General features: G+C 37.6%; 1 protein-coding gene across 28 annotated transcripts in view; it reads right to left on the bottom strand.

The window, feature by feature from the left end:
- The window catches only part of WNK1 (WNK lysine deficient protein kinase 1), a 156,996-nt gene that overhangs the window by 72,028 nt on the left and 71,231 nt on the right, over window positions 1–13,737 (bottom strand). For all 28 annotated transcript variants that reach the window (XM_050746987.1, XM_050747000.1, XM_050747008.1 and 25 more), the window contains exons 3-4: window positions 11,865–12,085; window positions 8,980–9,137 (exon numbers count right to left, since the gene is read on the bottom strand). In XM_050746987.1, coding sequence (XP_050602944.1) covers window positions 8,980–9,137; window positions 11,865–12,085 — 379 coding nt within the window. The remainder of the gene's footprint in view (window positions 1–8,979; window positions 9,138–11,864; window positions 12,086–13,737) is intronic.

Below are 13,737 nucleotides of genomic sequence, written 5' to 3'. Positions count from 1 at the left end.
GAATTGTTATGGGGTTGAACTGCATCCCTCAAAAAGATATGTTGTGGTTCTAATCTCTAGTACCTTACAATGTGAATTTTTTTGGAAACAAGATCATTGCACAAGTAATTAGTTAAGATGAAGTCATCCAGGAGCAGTGTGGGTCCTTAACCCAATGACTGCTGTCTTTTTAAGAACAGAAGACACAGGTTGGCACAGTGGCTCACACCTGTAATCCCAGCACTTTAGGAGGCCAAAGCAGGTAGATTGCTTGATCTGAGGAGTTCTAGACCAGCCTGGGAAACATGGCAAAACCTCGTCTCTACAAAAAATACAAAAAAATCAGCCAACATGGTGGTGTGTGTCTGTGGTCCCAGATACTCAGGAGGCTGAGGCGGGAGAATCGCTTGAGCCCAGAAGGCGGAAATTGCAGTGAGCCGAGATCATGCCACTGCACTCCAGCCTGGGTGACAGAGCGAGATTCTGTCTCCAAAAATAAATAATAATAACAATAATAACAACAACAAGAGTTGGCAAGAATATGGGGAGATCAGAATTTTCTCACACTGATGGTGGGAATGTAATATGGTACAGCTATTGGAAAATAGGCTGGCAGTTCCTCAGATGGTTAAACATAGGATTAACACATATGCATGGCAATTTCACTTCCAGCTATATACCTAAAGGAAGTAAAAACAGATATTCAAACAAAAACTTGCACATGAATATTCTTCATAGCAGCTCTATTCACAACAGCCAATGGTAGGAACAGTCCAAACGTCTACCAATGGATAAATGGCTAAACAATTGTGTTTTATATATATATATACACACACACACAACGGAATATTACTACTCAGACTTAAAAAGGAATGAAGCATGAACATTTGCTACAACATGGACGAACCTTGAGAACACTATACTAAGTGAAAGAGGCTAGTCACAAAAGACCACATATTAAATGACTATTTAGATGAAATGTCCAGAACAGAAAAATCTATAGTGACAGAAACAGATTAGGGGTTGCACAGGAGTTGGGGGAATGTTTGTATAGAAAAGTGATTGCTACAGGGTGCAGAATTTCTTTATCATGTGATAAAATTATTCTAAAGTTGACTGTGGTGATGGTTGCACATACCTATTGTTAAAGCAAACTAAATATGGCCCAAGAAGGACTTTGTACTTCTAATTTGAGTCTCTGCGGACTAACTGCAACCTAACTTAATAGGTAGACAAGACTGAAAACCTAACTTAGGAGTATGTGCCTGTAACTAACAACTGCTGAGGCTTGGCCAATCCCAACAGCTAAATTTCTTTCTTTCTTTTTTGAGACAGGGTCTCACTCTGTCACCCAGGCAGCAGTACAATGGCGTGATCTTGGCTCACTGCAACCTCTGCCTCCTGGGTTCAAGCGATTCTCCTGCCTCAGCCTCCCAAGTAGCTGGGATTACAGGCGCCCATCACCACGCACGGCTAATTTTTATATTTTTAGTAGAGATGAGGTTTCACCGTGTTGGCCAGGCCGGTCTCAAACTCCTGGACTCAGGTGATATGCCTGCCTCAGCCTCCCACAGTGCTGGAATCACAGGCGTGAGCCACCGCGCCCAGCCCTAGTGGCCATATTTCAACCACTCATACATTGCTGAGTGTTCAAACTGTGTTCAAATAAGGCAAACAGCAAGTTGTAACCAGCAAGCTGTACAGAAACAGTTGTTTCTGTACCTCACTTCTGATTTCTGTATGTCACATCCCTTCTTCTTGTCTATAAATCCGTTCTGACCATGAGGCATCCCTGGAGTCTCTGAATCTGCTGGGATTCTGGGGGCTGCTCAATTCACGAATCGTTCATTGCTCAATTAAACACCTTTAAATTTAATTTGGCTTAAGTTTTTCTTTTAACACTGTGAAGGTAATAAAGCCAGTGAATTATACACTTTAAATGGGTTAATTATATAATATATTCAGTAACGCTGCTAGAAAAAAATCTAAATGTACATTTTTAGTATGCACAAAAAAGAAAATTATTCCTGATTAATACTCTGACTTAGCACATTATGCCATGCAGAGAATCAATCAAGTCCCCAAAAGTCTTCTAATGTTTAATTTGATAAGCACAAAATATTCTATTAACAAAGTTCGAAAATTCACTGAAGGATAGAAAGCAGACTTTAAGGACTACTGAAAGCCTATGACTTGATTATGTAATCAGAATCATACTTTTAAGTTTTAATATCTAGATATTTATCTCTACACAGAATAATTTGTCATCTATTTACTTTTTTATTGAAAAGTTGGAGGCGTTTTTAAAAATAAAATTCCTTGAATATATCACAGTCACAGATTTTGTAACTTCTGTGCAAATATGAGCCTCATTACACTTAAAAAAGCTAGTTACTGCTACTATCCTCCCAATCTTTTGTGGCAGAAACTCTAAGTCAAACCCTTCTGAAACACCAAGAATCTACTGAGATAGAGGACATTTCAGAGTCCATCTAGTTATATGTCAAACACAAAAAATGTATTTCTCAACTTTTTCAAATGTACTTTCTTATGTAATTTCAACAGATTTGTTCTTTACAACCTTAGCAGGCCTGGCAGTTATGACTATCACAATCATGAGGAAATTAAGGCTCAGGAGTCACAGAACAGAAACACCTGTTACTATTTAGTAATATCACTCATATAGCATGTTGATCTACAAATCAACTTTGATCCACTACAACTTTTGTTATTTTTCCCCTCAGTTTTGAATCTACTGGCTTATATTTCCTCCATAATTACTTCATTACATGTTTTAATTAAAAAATCTGATTGCATTAGTCATATATTTTGGGCAAAAAGAAATGATTGAGTTTGCTGTGCTGTAACAATAAACCTAGTTCAGCTTCTCACCCTTTATCTCCCATCTATTCTAGACACAAACCTTATCACTCTAATAGAGTTATCAAAAAAAAAATTTTTTTTTTTTTTTTTTTTTTGAGACTAAGTCTTGCTGTGTCACCCAGGCTGGAGTACAATGGCACTATCTCAGCTCACTGCAATTTCTGTCTCCTGGGTTCAGGTGATTCTCCTACCTCAGCCTCCCAAGGAGCTGCAATTACAGGTGCATGCCATCATGCCCAGCTAATTTTTGTATTTTTAGTAGAGACTGGGGTTTCACCATGTTGGCCAGGCTGGTCTCAAACTCCTGACCTCAAGTGATCCCCCAGTCTTGGCCTCCCAAAGTGCTGGGATTACAGGCGTGAGCTATCACGCCTAGTCAACTTATCGACTTCTATCAACATTTTTTTTTTTTCACACAACTTTTTGACTTGGTATATCCCCAATACCTAGTATAGTGCTTGGTCACAGTTTATAATTAATAAATATTCACAAATACACAGATGAAATTTATTAAGTAGAAAAGACACCAAGTAAAATTAACTTTCCTCCTATGAAACCTAATTCATTTATGTCAATAATTTATATTCTATTCTTCAAACCCTGATACACAGAATTCAGAATATAGAAAACTGAGGACCAATTTAGCAATCTAAGCTATTGTGGGGTTTTTTTGTTGTTTTTTTAAGACAGGCTTTCACTCTATTGTCCAGGCTGGCGTGCAATGGCACAGTCTAGGCTCACTGCAACCTCCACCTCCCCGGCTCAGGCAATCCTTCCACCTCAGCCTCCCAGTGGCTGGGACTACAGGCATGCACCACCACGGCCAACTAATTTTTATATTTTTTGTAGAGATAAGGTTTCATCATGTTACCCAGGCTAGTCTCGAACTCCTGAGCTCAAGTGATTCGCCTACCTCAGCTTCCCAAAGTGCTGGGATTATAGGCGTGAGTCTACAGGCCCAGCCTATTATTGGTTATTCACAAGAAGTAAGTATGTAATAGGTAAAAATTTGCCGTTTTCTACTTGCATACATATAGACACGAGTACAAACAATATATTCATTGTTTACATAATAGTGTTTATCAACACTAAAAAGGAAGATTCTGGATGCCTGGTGCTGCTTCACAATTATTATTTTCTAATCAGTTCAAAGTTTCATAGATGTTATTTTAAGCCTTTATCATTCTTAAAGACCATCTTTCATTCTACACACACGCCTAAGAAGATGACAACTCATATTTCACAGAAAATAACCAGAGTCTTCTATCAGTACCAGTACCAGCCACTGTGCTAAGCAATCTGTAAGAGGGTAATGGTATCTCTTTTACAGAGAACCAAATAATTGAAGCATAGAGAAACTAAGTGAATTGCTCAACATAGTATGGCAATAACTAGGGCAGGGATGTGAACCCAAGACTTTGCTTCCAAAACCCATCTTGCTTCCCTTATCTCATCTCAGGAGAAAACCTTCCCTATCAAGACTTACCATTATACCATGTCACAAGCCCACTGAATCCTGGATATTATTCTATCCTATCCACCACCACCCACCATGATTTCTACTTCTCTCTCTCTTCCTCTTGCTCCTTCCAAAAGCCTATAAACAAATAAGATCTCTTTCACCATTAAAACACAACAATATAATAGCAGCAAAAATACATGTATCAGGAGTCAGAAGTTTGCCTCTTAATTACTGACCCCAAACTCTCTGCTCTGAGATGAGACAGGATCTGGGAGCAGGAGAAACTAAGTAGCAATTGATTTGTCTCTCCTTTACAACCACAAGACAACAGCTTCCCTCTATTTGATCAATTTGCCTTTCTTTCCACTGTACTACGATGTTTGGCACCTCAGCACTCATGTAAATCCTACTCCTGCTTCTTAGAGTGGCCTCTCACCATTCTTCCACCTTTTCTTTTTGACAGTTCATAAAACGCCCTTTTTGTGAAATCTTCCCTAATCCATAGCAGGGTTAACCATTGTTCCTCCACTCTCCTTAGTGCTTGTGTCCATTAAAATACCCACCATAATGTAATTATAATTCTTTGTTCACATATTAATCTTCTATATTAGAGGTAGTTTTCTGAAGACAGGAAATGTGATTATTCACCTTTACTTAGTATCAAGCTCTGGGCATGGGACATAGGAGGGATTCAGAAAATGTTGCATTTATTGACACTGAGATTTATTTTGTATTTAGGATAGTGCTTTGGAAAAGGATGAAATTATACAGATGTACTAGATTAAAATATTTTAAAGAATATAAAGCAATAAAAATAATAAGCAGTAAGTACATTAATTGAATTTATGAGTTTATAAGTAGAATAACCAATTATAAACAAAATTTTATAATTCATATCAATTCAGAAGAATCAGCTCAGAAAAGGCAAAGATCATTATACAGTGAAACCAATCAGATACAATGTCATGGAGGAAGACTGTTAAGGATAAGGATTGACTGGACAGCAGAAAAGCTTATAGAAGAGGTACAGTATTATATAACATTTACAAATGGATAGGAATACAGGAAAGGAAGTGGCATATGTGTGAGATAATGATTTAACTAAAATAAAGTGCTTGGATGAAGATGAAGACAGCAAAAGATTAAGAATTTGTCCTTCTCTGATATAAGCAAACTGGTAGTTCCTTATACCAAGAAAGGAGAGCAAGAAAGTGAAATAAAAAAATAAATTCACAGTGTAAACTACTTCTGGAATATAATGCAAGGTGTGAAGTAAGGAAGATGTGAAATCAGAGTTGTGGCAATGGGAATGAAGAAGGCTTGCATCTAAGAGGTATTCTGAAGCAAGAACCTTATAAACTGGAAGTAGTGGAAGTAGTGAGTAAAAAACAAGAAATCAAATATACCTCTTAAGTTTTCTACAATTTTAAACAAAATAAAAGAGGACATTACCCAATAAACAGTCTACCCTATGCTCAAAGGGGGAAAAAAAAGAGAGAATGTAAATTACTATGCATCAGGGGAAGAAAGGGGAATAATAAGAGACATGAACTGGGAATGATGATACAGAACTCTGAGAGGCAAAGCAGATGAGCTTTCTAAGGGCATAAATGTAGAATAATGACTAGGGTACTTATCAAAATCATCTGAAGGCATAAAAAAAATGTATCCTGCCCCCATTCAGCCCAAATTGAGAGTCAGTGCTTCAGGGATTACAATTATAACATGTATTAGAATCTGGGTGAGTATTAAGAAGAGGTTAATACGCCTGTAATCCCAGCACTTTGGGAGGCTGAGGCGGGCGGATCACGAAGTCAGGAGATCGAGACCATCCCGGCTAACACGGTGAAACCCCGTCTCTACTAAAAATACAAAAAAACTAGCCGGGCGCGGTGGCGGCGCCTGTGGTCCCAGCTACTCGGGAGGCTGAGGCGGGAGAATGGCGGGAACCCGGGAGGCGGAGCTTGCAGTGAGCCGAGATCTAGCCACTGCACTCCAGCCTGGGCGACAGAGCGAGACTCCGTCTCAAAAAAAAAAAAAAAAAAAAAGAGGTTAATAAATTTAACAGTAAGGCCTCAGGCCAAAGACTTGGAGACACACACCCGATAATAATAACTGACAAAATACCATTCCAATTACAAAGCCAGAAGTAACTTCACAGTTATGCTGCTTTCTCTGTAAACAACAGCTGTCATTTTGACTGGGTATGAAACCTCCACCATTTCTTACACTTCACATGAAATTAAACTAATTGTCCAAAGTAGCTCCATATCCATCAACAACAGAATCACATACAAATACACAACAAGGATACTGAAAGAATATTCACAGCAATAAATAATTATAATTAATCTTTGACTCCAAAGACTTCTTCCAAGCCTTTATGAAGAGGTAAAATTTGGTCTACCTAAAGCAAAATGTTTCCTATCAGTTTTTAATAATAAACATTTCTGGCTCACGCCCGTAATCCCAGCACTTTGGGAGGCCGAGGCGGGTGGATCATGAGGTCAAGAGACCGAGACCATCCTGGCTAACACGGTGAAACCCCGTCTCTACTAAAAATACAAAAAAACTAGCCGGGAGTGGTTGCAGGCGCCTGTAGTCCCAGCTACTCGGAAGGATGAGGCAGGAGAACGCCATGAACCCGGGAGGCGGAGTTTGCAGTGAGTCGAGATCACGCCACTGCACTCCGGCCTGGGCGACAGAGGGAGACTCCGTCTCAAAAAAATAAATAAATAAATAACAAAAAAATAAACACTTCCATTCTGTTCAGCTATCAAAATCTAAATAAGCAATTTATAATTACATCTTCTATATCAAAATTCAATTAAATTACATTACTAAAAATGAGATAATGAGATACTCTGAGCCTCTTGGTGCAATATAACATATACAGCACCACATATTAAGTATCCTTGCAAAAAATGTTTAGCCTAAATTTTATCAAGACTTTTGAACAATGGTTCTCAAACTTTTGTCTCAGGACCCCTTTATACTCTTAAAATTAACATTACTGGAGACCTCAGAGGGATTTTGTCTATGTGTGTTACATCTATTAATATTTACCATGACAGATGGTAAACCTGAGAAAGTTTAAAAATATTTATTAATTCATTAAAAATTATAACTCATTATGTTACAAATATATAATATTTAAAATAAAAAATTCAGTATTTTCCAAAACAAGACAAATTTAGTGATAAGATTGGTATTGTTTTACATTTTTGTAATCTTTTTAAAAATATGGTTTAATGGAAGACAAATGAATTTTTTTTTTTTTTTTGAGACACAGTCTTACTCTGTCACCCAGGCTGGAGTGCAGTGGCACAATCCTGGCTCACTGCAAACTCCACCTCCTGGGTTCCAGAGATTCTCGGGCCTCAGCCTCTAGAGTAGCTGGGATTACATGGGCGCACCGCCAACACCTGGCTAATTTTTGAATTTTTAGTAGAGATGGGGTTTTACCACGTTGGCCAGTCTAGTCTCATACTCCTGACCTCAAGTGATCCACCCGCCTCGGCCTCCCGAAGTGCTGAGATTACAGGCATGAGCCACCGCGCCCGGCCTTACAAATGAATTCTTGTATCTGCTTCTGCATGTACTCTGCTGCAGTATCATATGTGCAGTATCATATAGCCTCTGGAAAACGACAACGTACACTCTGGGGTGAATGCGAGTAAAAAAGACAAAATTATTTTTACATTGTTAACCTACCCCAACTATTTTAAGGTAAACTTCTCTTTACAGAAATGTAGAAGAATAAACCAGTTAAATGACACTACAAGGAAAATTCAGAATGTGGAACATTCCTCAAAATAATCCAAGTTTTTCAATAAATCTCTGGCATGCAGAAAATGAAAGTAAAAGCAATAGTTCTAGATTAAGAACTACAACAATAAAATACATTTTGTAGACCTTGATGGAGCCTATTTTGAACACTGTCAACGGACATTTTTGAAACAATGGAGAGAATATCTGAACAGGTTCAGGGTGTTGGATGATCCAGAAATGATTGTTAATTTTTTCAGGCATAATATGGTTATGTAAGAAAATGTATTTTAGAGTAGCATAATGAAGTATGTAGTGATAAAGTGAAGTGAATCATAACAACTACCTTTCAGGTTTCAATTAGACAGCTGTAGAAAATATCTGTCAGCAGACATGAACTACCATGGGTAATTTAAACTACAAAAAGGTATTTATTTATGCCTTAAATATTGTAGGTACTAATATGTAAGATTTAATAAATCATATCAAGTCATTCAGAGAAAAGTCAGTGAACAAATTAATTTGACAAAGCATCTTGAATTAAAAACATTACTTTTAACTCTGACCTATGTGGTAGGAGAAAATGGGAGTTTAGCTGAATTAATAGGGGGTTAAAAAGTAGGCAATGAGGGTGTGTTTCTAAACATCATAAAGATTTAAATGAATGCAAGGTGGGTACAGGATAAACTAGTGGTTCTTTGATCTTTATCTTTCACTGTATCATGAGCAATAGCCTTACACATACCTCAACACCACCACCCCCACTCCAACAGTTCACTCAGTATGCCTTCCACTATTGTCCTCTTTTACATGGTTTGATGTCATCCACCTTGGGATTCTTTGTTAGATATAACCCAAGTTCAACAATCAGTTAGGGGAAGACTTACACTGGTCACGCGACGGTAGATCTGCGCAGCATTCTGGCACTCCGAGTAAGGATATTCAGATGTAGCCATCTCAAGCATGCACATCCCAAAAGCATAAACGTCAACGGATTCATCATATTTCTCCTCATACATCTCAGGGGCCATGAACTCTGGGGTACCTTAAATTAAAAGAACGATTCAGACTCAATGCGAGCAGAAGCTTCAGACGTTACTCACCGGGGAGAGAAGCAGAGGGGTTGACCTGTGAGAGAGAAGAAATTGGAATGGGGAGAAAAAAGGAAAGGGGGGAAAAAGAGGAAGGAAATCTTCTCAGTCAGTCTGTTCCACCAAATATCTCGTAAAAGATCTTCCACTGCAAGGCCTTTATATGAAACTGGAATAAGGTCAAGGATCTATTTATTGATTTACTGTGTAAAATGAATTTCTCTAAACAATATGTCAAAATAAAGCCTTGGCTAAGAGATAAACTAATATAATTCATATTGAAAACAAATAGAAGGAAAAGGAAAGACACTATGCAAGGAACAAAACAGATATAATGGCACATCTGTAAGATAAGATGATGGGTTTAAAAAGATCAAAATACTTGTGTGTCCACTAACGTATGGTAGTTGTAGGTTAATATTTACAGCTACATTCTTGGCATTAACACTCAATCTGATTAGTTTCACTTTTTAAGAAGGCCTTGCAGTGAAAAATCCGATATTCAATACATTTTTTAAAAAATGAAATAAAGCGTAATTATCTCCAAAGGCCACTCACCAGAGCCCTTTTCTTCACATACTTACCATCGCACCTGTAGTGCACAAATAAGCCTACTACAGACACAAGAAATACAGTGAGGGACATCCTACAGGCAAAAAGACAAATACACACACAAATATAGAACCCAAATACAGACTGATTTATGAGCAGTGTGTGATCTCACAAGACTAGGTTTTATAATGCTTCCAGAAAATTAGGTCTGCATACCTCAAATTATAAGGCATTCCAAGAAACAGACATGCACACTATGATTTAATGAACAAAGAAAATAAAAACTCTATTGGGTCAGGGATTTCAGGATGCCAAAGACAATCAAAGAAATGTTTCCTGTGAAGAAGGCAAAAAAAGAAATTCAGCTTTAAATGACACTGTTCCCATTCGTCTTGTGAATGTATTATAAGAAAAGGTGAAAGTGTTCCTAACCGAAGTTACATAATATTCCAAGGAGAACACTGTTTTTGAAAGATGTACAAATAACTGGTGTTCTGTGCTTTTCCTAATAATACTTAGGATCCAAGTTCACTTAAAAATTAATGGGTTTCTTTTGTTATTGTCACCTTTTGGAGGGAGTAAATAGAGTGTTTATGAAGACTTCAAGTTTTTAAATTGTGATACCCTCTTCATAGAGTGAAAGTTTATCAAAATAGGCATTAAATTATTTTTCCAGCTTTGAGTTTCTAACATATAAAGTCTGAAAGGGACAGCCTTGTTCTTTAGATAAGTGATTCTCAACAGGGGGCAATTTTGTCTTCTAGAAGCCATATATAGTAATGTCGGGACACACTTTTGGTCATAACAACTAGAAGACAGGCAGGGAGCGTGCTACTGGTATCTAGTGGGTAGAGGCTGGGAATGCTGCTCGAGTCTTACAATGTACAAGACAGCCCCTTATAAGAAAGAATTGTCCAACCCCAAATCTCAGTAGTACTGAGGTTGAGAAATACTCTTTTAGATAGATCATAACTTCTGAAGAGTCAGACTAAGAAAAAAGTTGATAAAACCAACTTTTCAGAATGAATTGTCATATTTATTTTCACAAAATGTTAGGAGGCTAGATATTCCTTTTTTTTTTTTTTTTTTTTGGAGACGGAGTCTTGCTCTGTTGCCCAGGCTGGAGTGTAGTGGTGCAATCTCAGCTCAGTGCAACCTCCACTTCCCGGATTCAAGCGATTCTCCTGCCTCAGCCTCCCAAGTAGCTGGGACTACAGGCACCCGCCACCACGCCCGGCTAATTTTTTTTTTTTTTTTTTTTGTATTTTTAATAGAGATAGAGTTTTTCCATGTTGGCCAGACTGGTCTCAAACTCCTGACCTCAAGTGATCCTCCCACCTCAGCCTCCTAAAGTGCTGGGATTACAGGTATGAGCCACTGTGCTTGGCCAATATTCTTGAATATACATATATACCCAACAGACATTTTATATGTCTAAAAATTTAATTTTTATCTTTTAATTTTAGGAAGTAAAACTAAATATAAATTCCATTTCTTTCATTAAGTGACATACTGTATGTATTACATAAATAGTGCATAATATTAAGTATCAACAGTGTGTAACGAAAAGATGGCTGGCTGGGCAAGGTGGCTCACGCCTGTAATCCCAGCACTTGAGGCTGAGGCAGGTGGATCACTTGAGGCCAGGAGTTCAAGACCAGCCTGGCCAACATGGTGAAACCCCATTTCTACTAAAAATACAAAAATTAGCCAGGCGTGGTGATGCATGCCTGTAATCCCAGCTACTCGGGAGGCTGAGGCACAAGAATCGCTTGAACCCGGTGGGTGGAGGTTGCAATGAACTGAGATCGCACCACTGCACTCCAGCCTGGGTGACACAGAGAGACTCCATCTCAACAACAACAACAACAAAAAGACTGTTACATTAGGTTTTATCAACAAAGTTTACTTTATTCCTTGTAATGTAATGTTATCAACAGCCTCTAAGATGATTCTAAGAAGCACAAATGTAGAGAATCCTACATCTCGTAAGTAGAACGGATCACCTCCTGAGTTCAAGCTATGAATTTCTTAAGGTTTATATCACTTAAAACTCTGACAGGGCCAGGATTCTAAATAAAAGGAATGTCAGAAAGCCAGTCAGGCTCCAAGGTACACCTGAAACATACCTATCACACTCTTGGCAAAGGAAGCCCGCTTCAGGGTTGCCAGACCAAGGTCTCCAATCTTGACGGAGCCAGTAGGGCCCGTGATAAAGATGTTGTCACATTTAAGATCGCGGTGAATAATAGGTGGAGTTCGAGTATGAAGAAACTGAAGTCCTTTAAGGATCTGACGGCACCAGCTTCTTAGAACTTTGATCTTCATCACTTTAAACCTTTTCAGATACCTAGAAAAAGCAAAGTATACCAAACAAGTTATCAACGATATGAGTTTGTTGCTTTGAAGAATTCCATTAAATTCTAACATGACTGGAGATGGGAATATCAAATTTAGAATACTAAGATTCAGTAACATTAAAGGTTAGTAATACTTTTAGTAAGCGGGGCTACGATAGTTTAAAATAAAAATTCTATTAAGAGACACAGAAAAATAAGTCTTCCAAATACTTTTTCATCTAAACAATGATAGTATTAAGTAACTAGTTTTTTCTTAAAGAAATGGGAGATGAAGCTGGCTATATCAGCTAAATATTTCAGAACCAAAAATATTTAATTAGTGATTGGTAAGAGAATTATAACAAAGCACCAAATATGAATTCCTTAAAATTAGGTCACCATTTAAATGATTAACAGGTGGAGTTCTGCTTCTCTTAAATAGTGCAGTAGTTCTATCAGACACAGATGTATTTATAAACTGTAGTCAAAAATACACAAAACAACTATTACTTGAAGGCTCTGGAGAGCAATCAAAATCAGTCATAGTTGGCAGGGACAAAGGGAAAGTACTGCTTGAGTTTCCTTCTTCATAATACATTTGTACCTAAGAAAAGGCCCTGTTCTGATTCTGCGGGTCTGCTAAACCCCAGACAGAAATGGGGACTGAGTTTGCAATGACCACAGCATCAAGAACAGTGCTAACAGACCTTTCTGCAAGGATGGTCTGTTCAATAAAGTTGCCACTAGCCAAATGTGACTACTCAAATGTAGATTAAAATAAAAAATTCCATTTCTCAACTGCACTAGCCACATTTCATGTGCTCAACAGCCACATGAAGCAAATAGCTACCATTCTGGATGGTATACACTATACAACATTTCCATAATGGCAGAAAGTTCTATTGGACAGCACAGATCTAGAAAGGAAAGGAGGAAATCTCAGAAAGCAGGCACCAAAGGAGAGTCCTAAATTCTGTGTATTCACTCTGCCCAAATCTCTAGTTGACCTCTGAAATACGTATATGTAGGAAAGATTCCCAGCAGCCCAAGTATGCTAAAAGAACTGAACAGAGACCTCTGATGCTACCCACTGCAGAAAAGATACATCTGAGGATTGAGTGCTAATGCCTACTTTATCTGGCAATATTCAGGGGAAAAAAAGAGCACTAAAAATGTTAAATATAAAAGACTACATTTTCCTTTCAGTATCTTTAAAATACACACACGATTAAAGGGAAATCTATAATACTGTGATATATATGATATGCTTACATATATTATATAGTTATTGTTTTTCAGTTCCTGAATGTTTCATTTTTATAATTTCTATGTCTTTACTGATATTCTCTATTTGTTGAGCTAAAATTTTCTATACTCTAAACATTTCGCTGTCACTGTTTCCTGCATTTAGTATTCCAATTTTGTTGAATAGGTACTATAATTACTCCCATTTAATAATGACTTACCATTTTCTATGTACTTATGTAAGATATGAAAATTACAACATACAAAACAAGTGGTAGAGGGGTTAAATGAAAACTTCATTTGTGCAAAGGTCTTATATTTTACATGAAATTGTACAGTATTAGTCCTAAATAGTGAAAAGTAACAACGTAAATGTAATCTTCAGGGCAACTACTTAAAATGAAAAACATGCAGAGAT

The sequence above is a fragment of the Macaca thibetana genome, chromosome 11 (genome assembly GCF_024542745.1).
Source record: "Macaca thibetana thibetana isolate TM-01 chromosome 11, ASM2454274v1, whole genome shotgun sequence".
Lineage (NCBI taxonomy): Eukaryota > Metazoa > Chordata > Mammalia > Primates > Cercopithecidae > Macaca > Macaca thibetana.
The sequence above is the reverse complement of the archived record's forward strand: the minus strand, read 5'-3'. Positions and strand labels throughout refer to the sequence as shown.